The 26191-nt window shown below is 39.1% G+C and overlaps 1 protein-coding gene across 1 annotated transcript in view; it reads left to right on the forward strand.

The window, feature by feature from the left end:
• The window catches only part of LOC126188805 (Down syndrome cell adhesion molecule-like protein Dscam2), a 168919-nt gene that overhangs the window by 34650 nt on the left and 108078 nt on the right, over nucleotides 1–26191 (forward strand). The window contains exons 2-3 of the mRNA XM_049930418.1: nucleotides 14113–14268; nucleotides 16082–16366. Coding sequence (XP_049786375.1) covers nucleotides 14113–14268; nucleotides 16082–16366 — 441 coding nt within the window. The remainder of the gene's footprint in view (nucleotides 1–14112; nucleotides 14269–16081; nucleotides 16367–26191) is intronic.

The following is a 26191-nucleotide window of genomic DNA, read 5'->3' on the forward strand; positions in this document are numbered from 1 at the left end:
TATGGTTAAATGATGATGGCGTCCTCACGAGTTAAATATTCCGGAGGTAAAATAGTCCCCCATTCGGATCTCCGGGCGGGAACTACTCAGGAGGACATTGTTATCAGGAGAGAGAAAACTGGCGTTTTACGGATCGGAGCGTGGAATGTCAGATCCCTTAATCGGGCAGGTAGGTTAGAAAATTTTAAAAGAGGGATATGGATAGGTTAAAGTTAGATATAGTGGAAATAGTTCGGTGACAGGAGGGACAAGACTTCTGGTCAGATGAATACAGGGTTATAAATACAAAATCAAATAGGGGTAATGCAGGAGTAGGTTTAATAATGAATAGGAAAATAGGAATGCGGGTAAGCTACTACAAAACAGCTTAGTGAAAGCATTATTGTGGCCGTGATAGATACGAACCCCACGCCTACCTTCGTAACACAAGTTTGAAAATGCCAACTAGCTCTGCAGATGACGAAGAGATTGATGGAATGTATGACGAGATAAAAGAAATTATTCAGATAGGGAAGGGAGACGAAAATTTAACAGTCATGGGTGACCGGAACTCGATAGTAGGAAGGAGTAAGGAATGAAGAGGAAGCCGCCTGGTAGAATTTTGCACAGAACATAACTTAATCATAGCTAACACTTGGTTCAAGAATCATAAAGAAGGTTGTATACATGGAAGAAGCATGGAGATACTGGAAGGTCTCAGAAAGATTATATAATGGTAAGACAGATACAGGAACCAGGTTTTAAATTGTAAGACATTTCAAGGGCAGATATGGACTCTGGTCACAATCTATTGGTTATTAACTGTAGAGTAAAATGAAGAAACTGCAAAACGTTGGGAATTTGAGGAGATGGGACCTGGATAAACTGAAAGAACCAGATGTTGTAGAGAACTTCAGGGAGAGCATTAGGGAACGATTGACAAGAAAGAGGAAAAGAAATACAGTAGAAGAAGAATGGGTAGCTTTGAGAGACGAAATAGTGAAGGTAGCAGAGGATCAAGTAGGTAAAAAGACAAGGGCTAATAGAAATCCTTGGGTAACAGAAGAGATACTGAATTTAACTGAAGAAAGGAGAAAATATAAAAATGCAGTAAATGAAGCAGACAAAAAGGAAAACAAACTTCTCAAAAATGAGATCGACAGGAAGTGCAAAATGGCTATGTAGGGATGGCTAGAGGACAAATGTAAGTATGTAGAGGCATATCTCACTAGGGGTAAGATAGATACTGCCTACAGGAAAATTAAAGAGACCTTTGGAGAAAAGAGAATCACTTGCATGAATATCAAGATCTCAGATGGAAAACCCAGTTCTAAGCAAAGAAGGAAAAGCAGAAAGGTGGAAGGAGTAGTCTATACAAGGTCGATATTCTTGAGGACAATATTTTCGAAATGGGAGAGAACGTAGATGAAGATGAAATAGGAGATATGATACTGCGTGAAGAGTTTGACAGCACTGAAAGACCTAAGTCGAAACAAGGCCCCAGGAGTAGACAACATCCCATTAAAACAACCGACAGCCTTGGGAGAGCCAGACCTAGCAAAAACCTACCATCTAGTGAGCAAGATGTATGAGACAGGCGAAATACCCCCACACTTCAAGAAGAATATAATAATACCAATCCCAAAGAAAGCAGGTGTTGACAGATGTGAAAATTACCGAACTATCAGTTTAATAAGCCACGGCTGCAAAATACTAACACGAATTCTTTAAAGACGAATGCAAAAACGGGTAGAAGCCGGCCTTGGGGAAGATCAGTTTGGATTCCGTAGAAATGTTGGTACACGTGAGGCAATACTGAACCTACGACTTATCTTAGAAAATAGATTAAGAAAAGGCAAACCTACGTTTCTAGCATTTGTAGACTTAGAGAAAACTTTTGACAATGTTAACTGGAATACTCTCTTTGAAATTCTGAAGGTGGCAGGGGTAAAATACAGGGAGCGAAAGGCTATTTACAATTTGTACAGAAACCAGATGGCAGTTATAAGAGTCGAGGGGCATGAAAGGGAAGCAGTGGTCGGGAAGGTAGTGAGACAGGGTTGTAGCCTATCCCCGATGTTATTCAATCTGTATATTGAGCAAGCAGGGAAGGAAACAAAAGAAAAATTCGGAGTAGGAATTATAATGCATGGAGAAGAAATAAAAACTTTGAGGTTCGCCGATGACATTGTAATTCTGTCAGAGACAGCAAAGGACATGGAGAAGCAGCATGGATAGTGTCTTGAAAGGAGGATATAAGATGAACATCAACAAAAGCAACACGAGGATTATGGAATGTAGTCCAATAAATTCGGATGATGCTGCGGGAATTAGATTAGGAAATGAGACGCTTAGAGTAGTAAATGAGTTTTGCTATTTGGGGAGCAAAATAACTGATGATGGTCGAAGTAGAGAGGATGTAAAATGTAGACTATCAATGGCAAGGAAAGCGTTTCTGAAGAAGAGAAATTTGTTAACATCGAGTATAGATTTAAGTGTCAGGAAGTCGTTTCTGAAAGTAGTTGTATGGAGTGTAGTCATGTATGGAAGTGAAACGTGGACGATTAATAGTTTAGACAAGAAGAGAATAGAAGCTTTCGAAATGTGGTGCTACAGAAGAATGCTCAAGATTAGATGGGTACATCACATAACTAATGAGGAGGTATTGAATAGAATTGGAGAGAAGAGAAATTTGTGCCACATGTTGCCTAGAAGAAGGGATCGTTTAGTAGGGCATATTGTGAGGCATCAAGGAATCACCAATTTACTATAGGAGGGCAGCGTGGAGGGTGAAAATCATGGAGGGAGGCGAAGAGATGTATACACCAAACAGATCCAGAAGGATGTAGGATGCAGTAGGTACTGGGAGATGAAGAAGCTTGCACAGGATAAAGTTGCATGGAGAGCTGAATCAAACCAGTCTCTGGACTGAAGACCACAATAACAATACGCAGCGCAGTATATTTTTTAAGCTGTTGAGGTTAAACGTTTTGTCACATGTACTAGGACTGTTCATATTTCTTAAAAAAAATAGAGCAATCAATATATCGATATTTAATACAGTATCATTATCGGCCCTCGATATACTGAATCGATGGAAAAAAATATGGACATACCGGCCAAATGAATTGGCTGCACATTGTAAATATACTGCCAGTTTTAGAGTTGTATATTTAAGTATTGATTTATTAATAGTTATTCTGTACATCAACAAGCCAGTAGCCTGCTTATCCCCCTTAGAGGAAGAATTGGAAGGTGAACAATGCACGTAACCAGTTTGCTAACAATGGTAACTGCATGCATATGGCACAATAAAGGGTGTTCCATGGGTACGTCGTTCGGTTTCGTCACATATCAGATTTGTCTGGAACACTTCATGTCGACTTTCTTGTTTTCTCATCCTTGCAAACACCAACAAATTAGCAGTCGTCGTGTTAAAATAGTTTGGTGAAGTTAAACGTTGCGCTGAGCGCCGATTACGTCAGCATTTCCCCTTATTTCTCCGCCACCGCAAAGACCCGTCTTGTCACTTTGATTTTTATTCATATGTTTCAGCAACTGTTTTTGATGAATGCCGATGTAAAGAAGTAGCACACTAGATGCGTTAAAAGTGTTTTTCAACGCAACTGGTGTGCTATGTCTTCACATGGGATATGTTGTTATTCCATCATTGACCCCCCCCCCCCCCCTCGCCGCACCAGTGCAATCGAACTTCTTCATTGTGCCATCTTTATTTCCTTCACACAATCAAAGAAAAAAACTGGACGTGATGAAAGCTCAAAAAAGTAGTAAGACTCCTTCACACAGTGAAAGTAAAATTATCTTCTACTAAAATTCCAAAAGATCAGTTTTAAATATTTACCGAAAATTGCGAAAATATATTATATAAAATTAAAATAATGACACTCGATATTGGCATTTCGATATTGATATATCTGTGGAAAAAAGAATATGTACCGGTATTTTTTGGAAAAAAATATCGATATAACGATCCTTCCAGCCTCACACGTGATCGGCCGTGACAAGAGAGCGTAGCACCGTGCCGTGTAGCACTGATATCCAGAGAGAAACAATCGAATTTTAAGGACCTAACCCATACAACAAATGTAACGTATTATTAATGTTTTGAATAAGCGGCACTTCGTATCGACAGCTAAACTGTTGCATACGTAATTCTTACAAAGGTGACTAGCAGTTCTTCATGTTACATTACAGCTGACTCCCGCCAATCGTGACTTTAATTTATGGAAATGAAGTACTTCTTACCCATACATCATTTTACAGCGGTTTCTGTAGCACAGTTCTTATGATAATTTTTGAATAATGTATTTTTTCCTAACAACGAAACAGTTTCTTATTTATTCCTCTTAGTCATCTCAATTAACCGAAGAGTCATTTGAATGACGAAAGGAAACGCGTTTGCGTGGCCATCCTCCGCAGCAAGCGCAGAAATATTATTTCTTTTTTTTTTTTTTTTGTAAATAAAACGAGCTTTTCTTTCTGCTGCAACTGTAATTTATTTCTCCTTGACGCGTTACGCCGTTTTTTACTCAGTGGGATCTAGAACGATACAGTCGACACACACAATGAAAAGGCAGAACATTTGATGTCAGATACAAAGAACACATGAGAGCCTGGAAATATGGGACAAACGACTCCACATTTGCATAACACCTAAGAGAACATAATCACAAACCAACCACTAGAGAAGGAGACATGAAGATAATTAGAATCAACAATAAAAAACACCCCTTAGACCTGCAAGAAACTTACCACATACAAAAAACCAAAGCAGAAAATAAAACTCTGTTGATGCAATTCACTGTTCACACTAATTGATTAAATAACAGAATAACACTCCGAAACAGGATTATTATCATAATGATACAACCCAACACCTTTTCACTCATTTGTGCATGAACCCCTCCGCCGGCCGGAGTGGCCGTGCGGTTCTAGGCGCTACAGTCTGGAGCCGAGCGACCGCTACGGTCGCAGGTTCGAATCCTGCTTCGGGTATGGATGTGTGTGTCATGTCCTTAGGTTAGTTACGTTTAATTAGTTCTAAGTTCTAGGCGACTGATGACCTCAGAATTTAAGTCGCATAGTGCTCAGAGCCATTTGAACCCCTCCACAGAACATTTAAACCAAAACTCAAATAGAGTTGATCACCAAAGCTTTCAACCACTGTCTAATGGCTAGTACGTTCATATTCAACACTCAACAACTCAAACCACCAATACCACCTTCCCACCTCTCTCTCTCTCTCTCTCTCTCTCTCTCTCTCTCTCTCTTAACACACACACACACACACACACTTCTGGCACATCTTCATTCGTCAGCTTCATGCTGAACTGCCTATCATTTCGTTAATGGTCATAGTTATTATGATATTTCGGTGTTAGGAAAAGTACTCCTCGAATTTTTAAAGTTTGCAGTAGAAAACGTGGGTCACTACGAAATTACGTTTGGTGTGTGGTTGGTCGTATTTAGTTTAGATAACGAATTATTCTTTTAACTTGAAAGGATATCGCTGTCTATCTCCAATGTCGGGAAATTGGAATGTATGTAAAGGGCTCCGTCACGAATGCACGTGCCAGTGAAAGAGCTAGAATGAAATATTCATATAACCCTCGTATCTCATGAAAGGTTTGAGATATCAAAACAAGGTTTTTGCAAATGATTGCACTCAAAGAGGAGAGTATTTTGCGATATGAGTGACATGCGAAAGTTCCAATCTACCGCGATATTCAAGGAACAATAGTCTTTTAGATGAAATAATGTGACATTTGAGAAACATGAATAGCTGCAGAAACAAAATTTGCTGTGGATTTTGCAACAATATAACCGAAGGAGTTACGTGTTTATTTTTGTACTCAGACTATCTCATAACTATTGACCTGTCTTGCCATCGGTTGTCAGTTTAATAATACAATGGAATCTCGCATAGAGAGCATAATTCGTTCCAGAATCTTATTCGTAGTGGAAAACGCCCATTAGGCGAAGCAATTTATTCCATATAAATTAATGTAAAATACAATAATGTGTTCCATGTAGAAAATGTACGAGAAGTTTTACCTTATTCATGCCACTTATTCAAAGAACATTATAAATACAGTGTTATGTACTTTTTTTCTAGGCAGCTATCTATAGTCATTTGTTTCTGCCGACGCTACAACACTTGACGACAATGCGACACAGCATTATCGTCAAACAAATTTGCAGCGCGCGTAGCCACTGCTTTATTGGGGTGATGATTTGCAATGTATCATGCAACCACTTCCCATGCTTTCTGTATTTCTCTTGTTGCTGTTACCATCACCTCCCCCTGCTATGAAGAATTTCTCTTCACAACTTCCTGCTGTGAAGCAGTCTGTAAGCTCTTCGGTGGTTATTTCTTGGCTGTGATGTTCCACAAGCTCATCATTATCATAGTTATCCACTTCCAGTCCCATGCTCTTGGCCAAACAGACAATCTCGTTGACTACAGGCTCCACAAGTACCGACTCAAATGCCTCAGAGTCACATTCGACAACGCACTCTGTGTGGTGTCACCGCCAGACACCACACTTGCTAGGTGGTAGCTTTAAATCGGCCGCGGTCCATTAGTACATGTCGGACCCGCGTGTCGCCACTGTCAGTAATTGCAGACCGAGCGCCACCACACGGCAGGTCTTGAGAGACTTACTAGCACTCGCCCCAGTTGTACGGACGACTTTGCTAGCGACTACACTGACGAAGCCTTTCTCTCATTTGCTGAGAGATAGTTAGTATAGCCTTCAGCTAAGTACATGGCTACGACCTAGCAAGGCGCCATTAACCATTTCTAGAGAGAGTCTCACTTGTATCATCAAGAACGTTGTATACAAATGATGGATTAAAGTTAAGTATTCCAGCAGCTACGTACTTTTCTTTATAGCATTCATTACGTATCCTGTTTCAGAACTACCGCCCACCTGCGTGAGTTGACGCGTGAATTTCGGCCTCCTCTATAAATTACTGTACGTTGTGTTGGCTAATCTGCCGACACAACACTCTGGGCAAAGCTTCTTCCAAGCATATGTGCGAATTCTCTTGGCAACCCCTTCCCACGCCTTTTCGATCATCTTGACGCAGGGAGCGATGTTGTAGCGATACTTCCAAAACTCTCTGAAAGTGAGATTGTTAGCTTCGGTCAACCCAAAGCAATCGAAGAGTGTTTTAGCATAAGCTGGAATAACGGAGTGGTTTTGGGAGGCAGAAACTGGATCTTGATGAATTGAAATTCTTCAAGGATGTGGTCTTGTAGGCTTGGAGGATGGACAGGAGCGTTATCCGTAACAAGCAAGGCATGGAGTGACATATTCATCTCAGGCAATTTTTTTGTTTTTTACCGGGACCAAACACGTCATTGAACCAATCATAAAAACGATCACGTATCACCCAAGCCTTGTTGTTGGATCTCCACATCAGATTTAACATTCTCTTCTGGACTTTACACTTCTTGAAGGCTCTTGCAGTTTCTGAATGGTAAACAAGCAGCAGTTGAGTTTTCAAATCGCAGCTTGCATTGGCACGGAATAACAGTGTGAGACAACCTTTCAGTGGCTTGTGACCGGGAAGTACAGTCTCCTCTGCTGTTATAAATGCACGTTTCGGCATCTTTTTCCACAATAGACCCATCACGTCACAATTAAAAACATGTTGTGACAGATAACCCTCAGAATCCACTAGCATGTTGAAGTTGCTGATGAAGTTCTCTGCTGCCTTTGTGTCGGAGATGGCTGTTTCGCCGTGCCTCACAACACTGTGGATGCCGGTTCGTCTCTTAAACTTCTCGAACCATCTACGACTTCTTCGGCCGCTGATGATCCCGACATCTTCGTAACGAGGTCGGCGAAAATCATTCTCGCCCTCTCACAAATGACGTTCTTATTCGCCTTGCAACTTTGCAATTACTTTTCATTTACCCATATAAGGAGGAACCTTTCGACACTGTACAGTATACGAAACCGTTGTTTAGATACTCTTTTCACTCACTTTGAAGCATCTATCTCCTTAATCTTGTCCTTGTTCTTGAGGGTAGTGCGAATAGTTGACGTAGACCGATTGTATGTGCGTGCTCAGTCATCAAAGCCAACACCAGTACGTTTCATTGCTGAGGTCGTTTCCTTTCTCTTATTGTTGTCTTCTTGCAGCTTTATCTTCAGGGACATTTCTACGAAAGTTATTAAAATTTTCACACAAAAAACATTGTGTGAACACAAGTTTAGAAAAATGTGTGGTCACAAGTTACACTAAGATGGTAGCAGAAAGAGCGCTAAACCCAGACTGCAGTACGCACTAAAGAGACACTGTTCATATGGCGCAGACGACAACGAAAGGTGTTCACAGTGCTGGACGTTTCCTTTGCCGCGCGCGCTCGGCTGGTGACGTCACACTAAATCGTCGTCACTCGTTATGCGAAACATCGCTCGTTAAGCGACTCATTTTTTTTCCAGTTTGTTTTGCTCATTATGCGAATTGCGCGTTATGGGAGGTGCTCGTTAAGTGAGGTTCCACTGTACACTGTTTTAGGATTCTGTCACAATATCAGTTACATTTTAATGTTAATGAGATGAACATTTGTAAACTCTGCTGTGTTTAGTCATGGCACAACAGAAGTTGCGTATTACTCAAAACTCGTCACAGTCCTTCATGAATACATGTCTCCTCGACTACCTTCTTGGTACGGCTGTGGTGTAACATTTGCAGTGGCTTCTTTTGTCAGCATTGCAACCTCATTGAGCGTAAATTTGTTGTTTTTTCGCCACATTACTTTTCACTGATCCCATGTATTCTCAGTCGGATTTAAATTAACATGATACGGAGGAAGCCTGATTAAATTATGCCCTTTAGCGTTAGCCTGTTGTCGACTTGGTAGCGTGGAGTTTTGGGTTGTGCAAAAGTTCCATTAACTCTACCTTACACAATCTTCGCTCACCTTTATCCAATGGTACATTTCTTAGTATCCAGAGCAAAATATCCGCTTTCTTCCATGCATTGTTGGAACTTTATCCATCACAACGGAGATGTACGGCGCATTGTCCGTTACTATTGTCGAATTCTTGAACATAACATTATCCTCATAATTGATGAACGTGTTCTTGGACGATCAATTATATTGCAAATCTCGTGTTCAGACATACTGCACTGTTATTATTAATGTGACGTCAAAACCACCACTTGTTCACAATACGTGATTACTGCAGAACACTTCAACACTAAAAAACACCACTTTACAACGAGATGTAATGAAAGTAAGAGCATGTAATGCGAACTGCAGGCGGCGTGGTAAGGAAAAGCTGCTCGCCGTTGTTGTTACCTAGGCGACGGCGAGATATCCCCTCCGGTTCTATCTGCCGATTTCATACCGGTACTACTTGTGCATATGCAACACTGTATTTTTGTTGAATAACTTTCCTCAAAGCTATTATAAGAAGCGAGATCGACAGTAAAGTTTCGAATGTGGTTCATTGACGGTTCTTATAGGCCCTCGAGACAGTCAAGGGACTTCAAAAACTGTTATTCATGAAGTTACTGTGTAATTTGATGAGTATTCAGAAGTCAGCACATAGAGCAGAAGTAATATTGTCATCTTATACATAGTGCACAACTAATACAAATTAAGTTTCGTTAGGACGCACAAGATCGTCATTATTAGCGCTCGAACTTTAAGAAGTTAATTACTAGTATGTTGTGGTCTTCATAATGATTCCTGAACTGATGCACCTCTCCACGGTAGACTAACCGGTGCACGAGCGTCCCCAGATATTCATCCAGGAGGGGAAACTAGCCATTTTTTTTCCAGATTACTATTGTGGTGAATCTGAGAATGTGTGGACCCCCAGAATTAAATTTAACAGGAAGTATTATTGTACCTATATGTCAAAAATGATTGATAGTTTTTTAATGTAGATTGCTTTATTCCCAAATAGATAAGCATATGGCAGAGTACATTTGTTTGTATTACAAACACGAATGTAGATGCTGCCAAATTGATTAAAATTGTGCCCTTTTCTCCCTAATTTCATTATTACCGCCTCATTAGTTATACAAGCTATACAATCTATCTATCTAATTTTCAGTATTTTTCTATAGTGCCACATTTGAAAAATTAAATTCTCTTCTTGTAAGTAATGTTTATTGTCTACATTTGACTTCTGTCCAGTGCAAACACAAGACTAATACTATCAGGTAAGACTTAATAACACGTAAATTGATATTTGTTGATGTTAACAAGTTTTCCTTTTTCAGAAATGCTTTTCTTCCTATCGACAGTGTGCATTTCGTATTATGACTTACTTTCAGTTATTTTGCTGCCAAACTAGCAAAATTCATCTACAACATTTAGTGTCTCATTTCCTAATCTATTTCCCTTGGCATAGCCTGATGTAATTTGACTGCACTCCATTTGTTTTGTTGACGTTCATCTTACAGCCTCTCTTGAAGGCACTATGTATTCTGTTCAATGAAGCTTTCAAGTCCTTTTCATTGTCTGACAAAATTACTCTGTAGCTCTAACTGGGAAACCTTTAAGTTTTTATTTGTTCTGCCTGACTGTAATTCCATTTCCAAATTTCTTCTAGGTTTCCTTCACAGTTTTCTCAATGTACAGATTGAATAACGTCAAGGATATGCCACAAATCCGTTTCATTACAGGGCTATTACAAATGATTGAAGCGATTTCATAAATTCACTGTAGCTCCATTCATTGACATATGGTCACGACACACTACAGATACGTAGAAAAACTCATAAAGTTTTGTTCGGCTGAAGCCGCACTTCAGGTTTCTGCCGTCAGAGCGCTCGAGAGCGCAGTGAGACAAAATGGCGACAGGAGCCGAAAAATCGTATGTCGTGCTTTAAATGCACTCACATCAGTCAGTCATAACAGTGCAACGACACTTCAGGACGAAGTTCAACAAAGATCCACCAACTGCTAACTCCATTCGGCGATGATATGCGCAGTTTAAAGCTTCTGGATGCCTCTGTAAGGGGAAATCAATGGGTTGGCCTGCAGTGAGCGAAGAAATGGTTGAACGCGTGCGGGCAAGTTTCACGCGTAGCCCGCAGAAAATTGGCTCATGCCACAACTGGAGACCGACAGCGCCGACTTCATCTTTCAACAGGATGGTGTTCCACCGCACTTCCATCATGATGTTCGGCATTTCTTAAACAGGAGATTGGAAAACCGATGGATCGGTCATGGTGGAGATCATGATCAGCAATTCATGTCATGGCCTCCACGCTCTCCCGACTTAACCCCATGCGGTTTCTTTCTGTGGGGTTATGTGAAAGATTCAGTGTTTAAACCTCCTCTACCAAGAATCGTGCCAGAACTGCGAGCTCGCATCAACGATGCTTTAGAACTCATTGATGGGGACATGCTGCGCCGAGTGTGGGAGGAACTTGTTATCGGCTTGATGTCTGCCGAATCACTAAAGGGGCACATATCGAACATTTGTGAATGCCTACAAAAACTGTTTGAGTTTTTGTATGCGTGTGCAAAGCATTTTGAAAATATCTCAAATAATAAAGTTATTGTAGAGCTGTGAAATCGCTTCAATCATTTGTAATAACCCTGTATTTTTCTCATCTACTGCTTCCCTTTCATGCCCTTCAAGTCTCATGAGTGGGGTCTGATTTCTGTACAAGTTATAAATAACATTTTATTCCTTGCATTTTATCCATGCTGCCTTCAGAAGTTCAAAAAATATATTCCATTATAAATATACTGCCATAAATTCTTAGTGACCTAGTTTTATAGAAAATCTGTAGTAAAAGTACAAGCAAGTGCTCGGCTTCAAGTATTAATTATTATGAAATTCTACATCTATCTCACATGCTCCCATATGCTGCTCCAAGTATAGCTTACTTCATGTGTGTATGCTTAAATTTACTTGGTAACTCCGCATTTCTCTATTAGCCTATTGCTTTATGTTAGTGGTGTGTTAACCTAAATATTGTAACAATTAACATATCTATACCAGCAATCACATTGTGTTCAAAGTGTCAGATTATGTCAAGTTGGTTTGACGAATCTGATTCATCGATCCAACTTACTGAAAAATTTCAACTAATGGCTGTTTGTATTTTTGCAGTCTGCTAGAATTAAACTGTTTAGTTTGTTTCTCAAACTGAGTGTTTTATTCAGTTATAACATACCTTAAAACAGGATTTGTTTCTGTCCTCCCTACCCTAAAGAGAAAAGAAGTGCTGCACTTTCACCTATAACCAGTGGTATTTTACCACTTGTAACAGTGCCAACCTGTTGCCCCACCCCCACCCCCTTGATCCCATCGTTGATTTTCTGCTTTTAACCCATCCAATTTACCTGTGTCTTTCCTGCTGAGGTGCAGGCCAGGACTAGTATAATCCCATTTACTGATAGAATCAGCATGAACTACACCAATGTGTAACTGTTCATTTGACATTAGCAGCCATTCCAACTCTAAATTAACTCTCTTCACAGAGGATTTCAAATGAGGTTGCTCATGTTAACTTGGACCAGATACAGACTGAGCACTGCTGTAGCTTGATGCTGAGGCTGTCTTTACTGGGTCTCACACTGTATTGTATTCACAGAGTAAGGTTGTTGATGATATAAGATAAATAACAATTAGATTGTACATAATACTTGTCTTGCAGAAAGCATATTACATTTCACACACGGAATAAAGAACTACTACTCAAAGGTAGTCCATGCCTCATAGACAGCAATGATAAAGATGTAACAAGCAGCCAGATTACTAACATACGTTGCCTGGCACTCCCACTATAACCACAGTATCTTCTTTAGTGAAATATGTACAAAGTAATCTTAAATCCTTAGACCAACACTAGGTTTTTAAAAAAATAAATAAATCAATAAATAAATAAAAAAAAAGAATGATGGCTATTGTACACCTACATATGCCAAGGCCCATTTGTCTGTAACTGAAGCAACAGGACAAATTTATTTTTCACTTTCACCAGAAATCTGTTAGAAGAAATCCTGTATCTGTTCCTTCTAGTGTGTATTGTCAGTTACAGCCTCACTTTACCCTTCTCCCTCTGTAACATGTTCAGGTCTTTCCTAGCCTTATTTAATTCAACTTTAAAGGCAGCAGTTTTCACCTTCTGTTCCATACGCTTCCATCTTTACTGCATATCCTGTAAAACCACTGAAGGGCCTTTCTACTACAGTAACCCTAATGGGGAAAAACTACAGCATTTATCACATTGTACTTTGGAACCAACAATTCTGCTGGAAATTAGGAACTTTTCAGATAAAGTAAATAATAATTTAGCAAGAATAAGTTACCTAAATTGCCAAGAAAAATGAAATTTGGCCTACACAAAACTCTATGTAAACAAAACTACTTGTGCAAATTAAAATTTACACTACCTTGTGAAAATATGAACTAAATAAGAAAGGAATAATCCCTACTTAATAATGTTGGAAAGAGAAAACAATGAAACAAGTCTGTCTCTGTAAACAGAAATAAGACCATAACCCAATTATGATTTATTTTTTTTACAAGTAATATATAAAGAAAAGAGAAAACTTTAATATAAGGCTTAAAGCACACAGTATAACATGTACTTCTTGTGTAATTTGCACTGTAATGTTATTACAAACTAAATAACTTAACCTTATGACAGCTGTGCTGTCTCCGAATTACGGCAAAACTTCTCACTCTAATAGTAAGGATTTCCTTCCTGCAGTCAACTGTTAGCTGTATCCATTATAATTTATTTCCTTTGTTTAACTTTAAATTAGGCTATTGTGATCTGCAAAAGTTAGGGGCAGGAGAAGAGAGAGAGGAAAGGAGTAGTAGTCAACCCAGTTCTAGCACAAAATTGTTCCAATAACCAAACTGTTCACAACTTCTCATTTCATTCTTTTGAATGCTGCAAGCTTGTTCACCCTTTCCTTTTACTTGTATTGTACACTGAAAATTCCTGTGGTTGCCCAGTGTAGCTAACATTTTTTGAAAAATCTGCTATAACTCAGAAATGAACTATTGATATATGATGAGATGTCATTGAATGGTGGATTGTCTTTTATTTCATTATTCATCATCCTGTCTATAAAAAGCACCAGCTTTTTTAAACTGTCTTTTCTTTCTGCAGGTAAATACTTACCACAGAACCATAGGCAATTGGTCTTTCCAAATGGCACTCTCATAATTCGAGATACAAGGAAGGAAGACGATGGTGGATACTTATGTGTTGCTAGCAACCCTGATGGTCTTACTTCTCGAAGTAAATTGATTGTGCAAGTTATGGGTAAGTACCAAGTCAGTCAGTTGCTATTATCTAACAATCTGGGATGATCTGCTCTTTGTCACATAGAAGTTTGCGCCTAACTGTCAGTAAGCTTGACTTGTTCTATAATCTTTCTCTTCATTGAATTTTTTAGTATCACATTTTGTTTCTTTCCTCCAAGTCTCATGGTGTTCAGAATAATCTATCATGTTTCAGTTAGTTTGATTTACCACTTTACTTTTTTGTTTTAAATGAATTTGCTTCTTTCCTGATCTTCTTGTAAAGATTACCAACTAGTTATGCATAATTTAAAAATTTGCAAGGTTAACTGTACCTATTTTCTGTTGTAGCATTTTATTTCTTTCTGCTCTTACATTTAACTCAATCATTTCTCTAGTAATTCTATGAGCATTACTGATGTTGAGCCTGTTCAGTACAGACACATCTTTAACAGTACAGGGAACATTTGACAGAACAAAGTGTACTTTGTTTTTAATGCTGTGATTGGGATGTTTCTTTAACATATTAATCATCAGCATAAAGCAAAATTAAATCAGTCTTTCTCCTTGTAATGATACTGACATTAATTTTATGTTCATGTGTTGTTTGTTAGGCCTACTGCGGTTTTATAGTTTCCTGCAACTGTCTCTTCTTCTTCGTGATTGGCATCTTTAGCACTAAAATCACTGATTAGTTGTTCAGAGTGACAATATCTTCCTTTTATTGTAGGGCATGTGGCACAGTTTTTTAAAACTTTGGATTATCTATGTATAGTGATGATAGAAAGCATTATTATGTTACTGTTGTGACAGTTGGAGATTTATGCCAGATTTGAATCCAAATCTCCCACTTATCACGAGGAATGCCCTTAACTCCCCCTCCGCAGGAATGACTTGTACTTTCTATATCACTGATATTTCACTGTTACTACTTCCAAATGACACAATCAGAGGTCATTCCATGTAATGTGTGAGTGGAATCACTGGGATTTGAAGGAGGGTCAGGCTGTACCACAGACCGAAGTACATGAATATTTGGAGAAACATTGATGTCAGTTCGCAATGAACAGGTGATCCATGTTTGAATTCTGGTTTGTCTCAGACACTTATTTGTCATAATGAATGCATAATATTGCAATAGTTGTGTGAATGAAGTGATTTCTTTGCTTTCAACATTTCTGTTGACATTAATTTATCTCTTTTTAAATGTTTTAATGTTAAGCACTATTATATTTAATTCTTCGGCAACATTTCTACGGTAATTATACTCTCTCTCTCTCTCTCTCTCTCTCTCTCTCTCTCTCTCTCACACACACACACACACACACACACACACACACACACACACACACACATGGCCACTTTGTCTGGCTCCCAAAGCTAGGCTTTGCTATCTAGAGTGTGTGTGTGTATGTTTTCTAAATCAGAAGAAGGCCTTTTGGCCAAAAGCATGCTTGTTTAGCAGTCTTTTTGGTGTGCCTGTCTGTGCCTCACCATCTCCACTATATGTTAAGTAGGCATGTATCCTTTTTATAATATTATTGTCAAGTGTAATTAATAGTTCAAAGGGTTTATTTGGTCCCATTCATTTCAAATTGACATACTTAGATTACATCATTCTGGTCATCTTACCAAAAGGTATAATCATTATTTTGAAAATACATTTTTAATTGTGTATACCTTTCTGTAACTGCTTGCTCTATCTATTGTTTTGTGAGATGATTTAGACTGAAAAATACTGTTTTGCATGTTAATTTGCAAGGAAATTATTGCTAATAGTATGATTTTTAAAACAGCTACGTGCCCTCTATCTCTTATATATTCTTTATTTTCAGAGCCACCTTCCATTGATCCTTTCTCCACAAAAAAAGATGCTCAGAAAGGCACGAGGGTACATCTACATTGTGTTGTAATCAAAGGTGATCCTCCTATAGTGTTTCGATGGCTGAAGGATGGTGAAGGCATCCCACATGGTTTATCTGTTATTGAAAGAACAATAGATGAGTATTCAAGTACTCTGACATTCAATAGGGTTATGGAAGACCACACAGGAAATTACACATGTGTTGCTGAAAATGCTGTAGCCAATACAAGCCATACAACTCAACTTACAGTTAAAGGTAATTATCTTGCTTATTCCTTCTGTACAATCTTCGTGTCAGCACTTTACTACTATTCCTGAAAAACCACATGACATCGCTTTATGGCTGCTGAATTGTTCTCAGACACACACAAATATGTGCTTTTGTATTTCAGATATAAATTTCTTCATCAGGAACTTCTACAGCATCTTTTCTATGTGTTCTTTATTGTTTTTTATGTTTATTCATAATATAATATTGTGACTCTAACCTTTGTTCAGAAAGGCCATTTTATGATTGATATGTAAAGATTCATGTGTTAAACAATGAATCTCATTAATTTTTTGTCATTTCACTTCTTAAATGGCCAATTTTTCTATTATCTTCCATTTTTTGAGAGAAGATTGATCATAGTAATAACTTATTTGCCACATGCCAATAGTAAATTACTTCTCAGCAGTCTCCAAATGGAAATGGAAAGAAGAGAAAAACAGTGGCAAAATTTGGGGATCTTTGTGGGGGTATCATAAGTTTAGCTCAGGTGGTTTGTCGGTTTGCCAGTTTGCCAGCATGAATTATGTGCTGTACAACAAGTTTCCACCTGTGAAGTCCTGAGGGACTGATACTACAGGACAGAATCCAGGTAGCCTGTGTGGTGAAACAAGCCCAATATTGATGGTAATTGTGATATGAAATATGCTCTGCAACAAAGAAATGTGTTATTAATGATGGAGCTTGAGGCATGTCAATATTTAATGTGACTTTTGTGTCTCTCATCATAAAGATCCTCCCCTTCTTTAGCCACCTGTCTGGCTTTTTGTTTGTAAACTTAGCATACAAAACTTTAAATAATTAAGAAGATAGAAGATAATGTGACCAATCGCTGCAAATGACCATCAAGATTACTTCAGTAGTTATAATTGTGCTGCCTGTGTAATATGTTTTCAAATATGGAGCAATGGAGTTATATCCAACTACATAACTCATCAATGCTTCGCAACTGCTAAACATGTATGGGAATTGGATATACTTCCTAATCTTTCTCTCTCTCTCTCTCTCTCTCTCTCTCTCTCTCTCTCTCTCTCTCTCTCTCTATCTCCCTCCCACCCTCCCTCCCTCCCCCCTCTCCTCTCCTCTCCTCTCCACTCCTCTCCTGCCCTCACCCTCACCCTCCTCCTCCTCCTCCTCCTCCTCCTCCTCCTCCTCCCCCTCTGTCCATGCCCTCCTCTCCTCTCTCTCTCACCATCTCTTCCTCCCCCCCCCCCTTTGTATATCCATTTCTCCCCCCTCCCTTGCTCCATTTGCATCTGTGTCCATCTCCTCTTCTCCTTTATATTTGACCTTCTGCTTTTTTTCTTGTTATTGCGAATGAGACCTTGACTGGAAGTCACTTAAATCAGTTGGGATCATTGCTGCATCAGGTATGAGAGAGACCTCTCTGGCTGCTAGATCTGTGACGATAATAATTTCAAGGACAGTATTTTGCATAGCTTTACCCTACAAATGAGTGGGATTACAAAGTTTTGGTCGATTCAGATTCTGCATTAGTATTCTAATGATAAGCCAGTAAGCTATGAATACAACTTTCCTGTTTTCTGGTAAAACAACCTGTGAAGCAGAAAATGAAACAACACTACACTGTGTATACAGTTGTTGTTTAAATTCATATATAAAGAGAAAGAATATATGAAAGAAACAATTTGCCTAATGGCTTAAATGCCCTGCTATCATAATTAAAACTGACAAGAAGAAGCAAGAAAGAAAACAAAACTGAATAGTTTCGTAACCAGTGCAGCATTTTCTTTCTCACACATGACTTTAAAACAAAACCTGTACATTGTTGTTTAAAAAATGTATAGCCTATGTCCATCTAAATGTTTATGCCAATTTGATTCTAAATTTGTGTATTTTACTATTCGCGTTACTTCTGCATAATCTTTAATTGACTGTATTGATACCAGTTTGTAGTGTGATATATTGTGAAGTTCGAACATTCGCATGTGCCTGGATGAATTCCTACTGTTATCATAAATTGTAGACTTAAACTTGTTTGTGCTCTTTCAGAATTTTTGAGAACACTAGGTCTATCCTTGTTCAAAACAACTGTTATCTACTTTCATTGTATAATTATGAGAGAAATATGTTATTTTTTAGAATTTTTGGACACTCACAAAACTATATTTTCTTAAGTTACCAGTATGTGTGTTTATGGATAACTTATTTCGTAGCAAATCACTAACTGTGATTCACAATTACTACCAAAGAATAGATCACCCTAAATTTCATTATATATCAACATACATAATGTACATTTTTGAGAATTTCTGAAATTATATTTCATAGCAAACCACCTTTTGTGATTCACAGTTACTGCCAAAGAATATGTCACCCAAAATTTTATTTTACATCAATGCAAATAAAAATGCATTTTTGAGAATTTCTGGAAGTTACCATTTTTTATGTGCATTGCTTAATATGTAGTAAATTGGCATTTATGATTTAATTACTGTATCAGTTATTCTAACTAACATATTGTGTTACATCTAATTTTCCCTTAAAGAGCAGTATATATTACCTAAATTTCTCACAAATTAACTCTTTTTTTCTAGTTTATTAATAACTACAATTAACCTCAAAAGTATTGGGAAATCATAATTTTTACCACAGGTTTTTCTGTTGCTTTGATAGAAATCTTGTTTGTGTATTTGCTTCATTTCTGATGGGGAATTAGTAGTTTTTTAGCTTAACAGATATAAAAGACAATCAGCAAGCTTAGTTTAAAGTTATATGTTTACTGTCCTGTAATACATTGCACCAGTCAAAATGCAGACCCAATGTGTATGCCGTTTTCAAACATGAGGTGAGTTATTTGATGTTTGTAAGCACCTGGAAATCACACTGACTATTGTTGAATAATTTGCAGCTGCTGCAAATTAGTGTGATGGAAGGGCTCCCGAGAGTCACGTGCCTGTGGCACTAGTACCAATGGTGCTTCAAATACTTATCCTTCCCTGTGGATCCTGTCCCCTATGCAGAGAGTATGGGATCCATCATTATTCATCCATTTGATTGCAAGTGGGGTTCCAAGTGGTAGATCCAGGTATTCTGAACAGTGTGGACCAGGGAGGACTTGTGGTATTATACTGATTCCCCTAACCAACAAGTTTGAGATGCTATCTTTCACTGAAACTGAAACTGAGCCAATGGGGCTCACTTCATCTGTTTTCGAGAAACCTGTTTTTTCTGGTATCATTAAGAGGCAAAACTGAAAGGGTAGGGTCTATTAATTTTTGGGAGTTCAAACATGTGGTTGAATGATGATACCCCTTACAGATATGGCAGCAAGGGACAAGAAACGACACCAGGTGCTCTCAGTGAGTATGCCTGAGGGCCTCATTCAACATGTTGAAGAGGCTATTCTGGCTACCATTGAGGGAACAGCGTGCAAGCTAACAGATGGGGCTGTAATTGTAATATGTTGGGCCTATAAATGGTGCGCTGCAGCTCACAGTGACCAATTCCACCACTGAAACATGAAGCAAGGATAGTTTATCTAAGGAAGAGGTTGAAATCACGTTCCATTGAACATGTTTTTATGTACAGGAATGCTACAAGTAAGAACACAGTCCTACAGCAATAAGGTGCAGTTTTCAAGCATGGTTTTATGTTCCAAAAAGACCCGATGCAAAAAAAAAAAAAAAAAAAATTGCAAGCTTTTCACCAAATTCCAATGGATAGGCTGATTATTTAGCAAGGAATGTTTGTCCTAGGCCAACTGAAGTTACTCCTGTAAATGTCACCAAGGTTTCTGGAACCAGACAGCAAAATCCAAGAAAAATCCAAAGCTACCAGGCCATACCGGTACATGCTGTGTGACAGAGGGACTGGCTTTGTGGACCATATTGTCACAGAGATTGATAACAAAGGATTTGATATTGGATGCATGTGGTTTACAGATGAAATACACTTCCACCTGAATAGAATCATGAAAAAACAGAAATGGCAATGTTGAGATTCTGAAAACTCCCCATCTGTATGAAGTGAAACCACTGTTTTCTCCAAAAGTTTCTATATGGACTGCAGTATGCAGCAGAGGCATTTTTGGCCCTATTTTTCATGCGAGAAATGATTACTAGTCAACGTTACATTGCAATTTAGGAACAGTTTGTCACCACATAGCTAGCTTTGCAGGATCAACCAGGCATTGAGAAGTTCGTGCAAGATGGGGCTAGACCAAATTGCACCAATCAGGTGTTTCAGTTTCTTGATGAATACTTCAGGAGTAGAGTCACTGTGCTGGAGCATTACAAATTTACAGGCACAGTGATGGGTGGTCTCCGGTGACACAGTAATTCTGTTAGAGATAGCACAGGAGCAGTTGAAAGTAATGGACAGTGTCTTGAAAGGGGGATATAAGATGAACATCAAGAAAAGCAAAACAAGGGTAATGGAATGTGGTCGAATTAAGTCAGGTGATGCTGAGGGAATTAGGTTACTGATGAGAGGTGAAATAGAGAGGATATAAAAATGTAGACTGGCAATGGCAAGAAATGCATTTCTGAGAAAGAGAAATTTGTTGATGTCGAATATAGATTTTAAGTTTTAGGAAATTTTGTGTGAAGGTATTTGTCTGGAGTGTAGCTTTGTATAGATGTGATACATGGATGATAAACAATTCTGACAAGAAGAGAATAGAAGGTTTGAAATGTGGTGCTGCAGAAAAAGGCTGAAGATTAGATGGATATATTGCATAATTAATGAGGAGGTACTGAATAGAATTGAGAAGAAAGAAAAGAAACTTGTGGTACAACTTGATTAAAACAAGGGATCGGTTGATAGGATACATTATGTAACATCAAGGGATCCCCAGTTTAGTACTGGAGGGAAGGGGAGGGGGGGGTAAAAATTGTAGACGGAGATCAGGAGATGAATGCAGTAAACAGGTTTAAATGGATGTATGTTACAGTAGTTATTTGGAGAAGGAGAGGCTTGCAAAGGATAGATTGTCAAGGAGACCTGCATGAAACCAGTCTTCAGACTGAAGACCACAATAACAACAACAGATGTCTCAGTCATTTCTTAATTTTTGTTCTGATCAGAGTACAAAAACTCTTGGTGAGTTATTAACATGCACTAAGACACCAGTTTGACACTGTTTTAGATCTTGGGATGCATTGTAACAAGTCAGAGACTGACTACAGTCTCAAAAGTTTTCAAAATGCCTTAAAGTACTGTTTTGGGGCTGTGGTGATAGTTATGTGACAAAGAAAATGTTTGTTGCATGCCAGTACAAGATCAGCCAAGACTAATCACTCCACCATCAGACTGATACCTTATCTTAAATGCTCAATAAAATGCAATGATTTCCACATGATAATTAGTGCAGAGAATGCAACTTGCCTCAGGAGTTGCAGTTTCCTTAGGAACTGGGTACTGGAGACTTGGAGCAGTGATCTGAATATCTGACATCTAGCAGAGTATGCCCCGCTCACAGTTGTTCAGAGATAGTCAAGTGTAACATGGAATCAGAAATATCAAGTTTAACCCAAAACAGAATGAAGGAATTTGCTGTCCACGAATGACCTGCACTTCAATCTGCAGCATTACTCTCATCACAAATTCTTTTGCATAGAAAGCAGTAGTTTGTACTACTATTTCTGCATTATCATGGGGAGACATCAGTTGTGTGGCAGTAGGAGTCTAGTGTTGTGAAACGGCACATGTAATATGGTGCTTATTTTCATTTTCATTGTTGGGATCAATACTGTTAATGGCCAAAGGTATGATGACCAGATGTACTACTCTTCACATGTGAAGTTGGGCCATACATGTCATATGACTCTAGCTGCTGTGATGGAAGTCTTTCTCACTTGGTAGGATATACAATGATTGGTCAGCATGTTCTTGGGTCTGAATCAGGGCACAAGGGAGAGACTATGGAGCTCAGCACAAGGATCATAATGTGCTCAGCTATCACACAAATTAAAAAGCAAGTAAGCACCAGATGCATTATAGTCATGCAGTAATTCACAAAATTTTATAATTTTGACATTGGCTTTGTATGCAAAGTCAAAGTCCCATCATTCATCTTTCTTTTTAAAAAAATATTACTTTGGATCAATCAGCATTAAAATTCAATTTACTATTGGGCATTTATTCAAAATTAGCATATGTAACATAATCTAAAAAATTAGTTTCTTTTATGTTAAAATAATCCTTGCCAGACAAACAATATACACTGGAAAGACCAGGTTGAAATATTAACTCTGTAATGTAAAAGATAGCTACTCACTGTAAAGATGATATTTTGTGCTGCACACAAGCATGACGAAAGGCTGTTGCATGTAAGCTTTTGGCCAAAACCTTCTTCAGAGAAGAAAAACACACACACATTCACACAAGCAAGCACACCTTGCACACACAAGAGTACTGTCTCCAGCCAGAAATCAACAGGTATACGTTGAATGGGAGCAATGTTCAGCAGCAGAGCAAGGAAGACGGAGGGATAGCAGGGTGCAGGTGGGGGATGAGAAATCAGCAGTGTCTGGCAGGGCACTCAGGAGAGGGCTGCCAGGCATCGTGTCAGGAGGCTGTGGGGGAGGGAGAGGGGGGGAAACAGGGAGCAGGCGGGAGAGAAGCAGAAAAGGGGAAAATACCAATGGGTGCACCACCAGAGAGCAGTGCACAATGAGGATGAGGGGAGGTGAATCGTGAGGAAGTGACAGGACAGAGGAGGTCATGGAACAGAAAGTGCTACATGGATGGATTGTAAGGACTTGCTTCTGAGTCTTCCACAGGGATATGATCCCTGGGATTGAGCGTGGTATAGAGATGAACTAGGATGTTGTGGAGGTTGGGTGGGCAATGGAACAACACTTTAGGAGGGCTGGGAAGCATCTGAGTACAATATCCCTAATTTCAGGGTATGGTGATATATAATTAAAGCCCTGACAAATGATGTGGTTCAGCAGTTCCAATTCAGGGTGATATTGGGTGATGAAGGTGGTGCTCCTTTGTAGCTCTTTCTTGGTGGTGGTGGGAGGATTGGGGTTATGTGGGATATGTCATGGGAAACCAATTTGTACAAACAGATTTTTGCAATGAGGGTCACAACACATTTCCTTTGGGGATACTTGAAATTTGTTCTACATCTGTTGATGCCCCCCATCCCAGATGACATTCTATATCTTCCCTACCAAGAAATACTCAGTCCAGTCACAAATATCACTTTATGCCCCAAACAATCATACCTTCAATAATATTCATAGGTGTGCTACTGATGTAAATGTGTTTCAGAGAATAAGAAAGTCTGCATCTACCTGACTGCTTTGGGCTTTTGGGATGTAATATGAAAAAGATGTGAGCTCTGTTTCACATAGTTGTTGTTGTTGTTGTGGTCTTCAGTCCTGAGACTGGTTTGATGCAGCTCTCCATGCTACTCTATCCTGTGCAAGCTTCTTCATCTTCCAGTACCTACTGCAACCTACATCCTTCTGAATCTGCTTAGCATATTCATCTCTTGGTCTCCCCCTACGATTTTTACCCTCCACGCTGCCCTCCAATACTAAATTAGTGATCCCTTGATGCCTCAGAACATGTCCTACCAACCGATCCCTTCTTCTGGTCAAGTTGTGCCACAAACTTCTCTTCTCCCCAATCCTATTCAATACTTCCTCATTAATTATGTGATCTACCCATCTAATCTTCAGCATTCTTCTGTAGCACCACATTTCGAAAGCTTCTATTCTCTTCTTGTCCAAACTATTTACCGTCCATATTTCACTTCCATACATGGCTACACTCCATACAAATACTTTCAGAAATGACTTCCTGACACTTAAATCTATACTCGATGTTAACAAATTTCTCTTCTTCAGAAACGCTTTCCTTGCCATTGCCAGTCTACATTTTATATCCTCTCTACTTCGACCATCATCAGTTGATGTTTTCAAATTCTATCCTGGTTGACATGGAGAGGCCAATTTGTTTGAGGTACCTCATTACATTTGAGCTCTGAAGATGTTCTAAGATTCTGTGATGAATTGATGTCAAGGATATTCAATGGGGTAGTTTTTCTCCTGCCTTTCTTGCAGATAGGTGTGATTTGCACTATCTCCTAAGTGCTGGGCAGCTTTTTGTTCGAGGTCTCAACAGTAGATATTGTTTTAAAAGAGACTAACTCAGATGCAGATTTGGTGTATAATCTGATATGAATTCTGTAAGGCCCTGGAGTTTTGTTCGTTTTAGGAATTTCAGCTCTTTCTCAACATCAGTGACTACTTTGCAGTGGTGTGACAATGAAATTGGGGCAATACTCCTGGGAGCTCCTTTGTATACGAACATTTGAAAATGAAGTTCAGCTTTTCTGCTTCTACTTTGGTACCCTCAGTTTCAGTTCTTGTCTCACCCAGCATTGACACTAACTTTAGTACCACTAACAGCCCTTACATATTGCTAAAATTTCTTTGGGTTTTGTGAGATATCCTTTGATAATATTCTGCCGTGGTAATTGTTGAAGTCTTTAAGCCTTGCCCTCTCGATAGCCAAACACATTTCATTCAGCATCCCCCTATCTATAGTCCTATGCTTTGTTTTACATGTATTATGCAGTAGACTTTGTTTCCTTAGTACTTTTTGAACAGTGGCAATATACTATTGAGGGGCCCTCCCAGCATGAATTATTCTACTACATATGTATCTATAATGTGGTCAACTACTGTTATACACCTAAGCTACAGTTCTTCTACATTTTTCTCTTGACAGCTGAATGTTTCATGTTCCTTATTGAGATGTGACACAACTACCTTTTTATCTAGTTTGCTGAATATCTAACTCTATGTTTTTAGTTGCCCTTTGTGTTTTTATAATCATTGTTGCTACGATTGCCTCATGGTCACTAATACCATTTCAATGTGGAGACTCTCAAAGAGGTCACACCTATTTGTAGCTCTTCTATCCAATATATTTCTGTTATGAGTGGGCCTCTGAATGATCTGTTCTAAGTAAATAAAAAAGGACAACTTCAGTGCAGCGCATTTGCCCCACACACAGTAAGCTGCCTGCATAGCAGCTACTGTTGTGTAGTACACACCTGACCCACTTTGAGGAGCCCACAGTTCTCAGACATGGTGCAAGTACAGGCTGTTGCAGCCTAGCTTTTCATAGAACCTTCATAGTCTCTGGTTCAGTCCTTTCACTTGTCTCAGAAGTATATGTCCCCCATCTGTGCTGCAGACAATGCTGCACACTAGTTTTCTTGGTCTTCTCTGGCAATCACTGGCACGAACCAAGTATGACCTCAGAACCCAGACAGCATTGTTTGTTCCAACGTGCATCTCAGTCTGTGGTTGGTTGTACCCCGATCCCTAAATTTCTGCTGGAATGGCCTTTTCAATATGGTGAATAAAGTCCCCAGGCATATACACTGAGTACTCCTTGTGTTCCTTCAAACCCCTTGCTGCCATTTCCCTAGGAGTACCATTCCCTAAGAGTACCATTTGAACTGCTGACAATTAATAGACATCTGCCCTTTTGCATTTGCCTTGTTGTGAGATTGGACAGAGCAGGTTTTCCAAAAGATGAGGTGAGTCACCTTGACTCAGTTTTAGTTTCGGTGGAAGACAGCACCTCAAACTTATTGTTTAGGGTGATGAATATAACACCCTGAGTTCTCTCTGGTCCCCATCTCTCTTGTATAGGGCACCTAGCTCTACTACTGAAATGCCACCCACAGTTGAAGTGTACGAGTCATAATAGATCCCGTACTTCCTGTAGAGGGTACAGGATCTGCGAGAGAGGATAGTACTCAATGAACCTATGGCATCTCTGGCACATGACTCATGGGAGTCCTCTCATTACATCCAC

Source organism: Schistocerca cancellata, chromosome 5, assembly GCF_023864275.1.
Source record: "Schistocerca cancellata isolate TAMUIC-IGC-003103 chromosome 5, iqSchCanc2.1, whole genome shotgun sequence".
In the NCBI taxonomy this organism is placed as follows: Eukaryota; Metazoa; Arthropoda; class Insecta; order Orthoptera; family Acrididae; genus Schistocerca; species Schistocerca cancellata.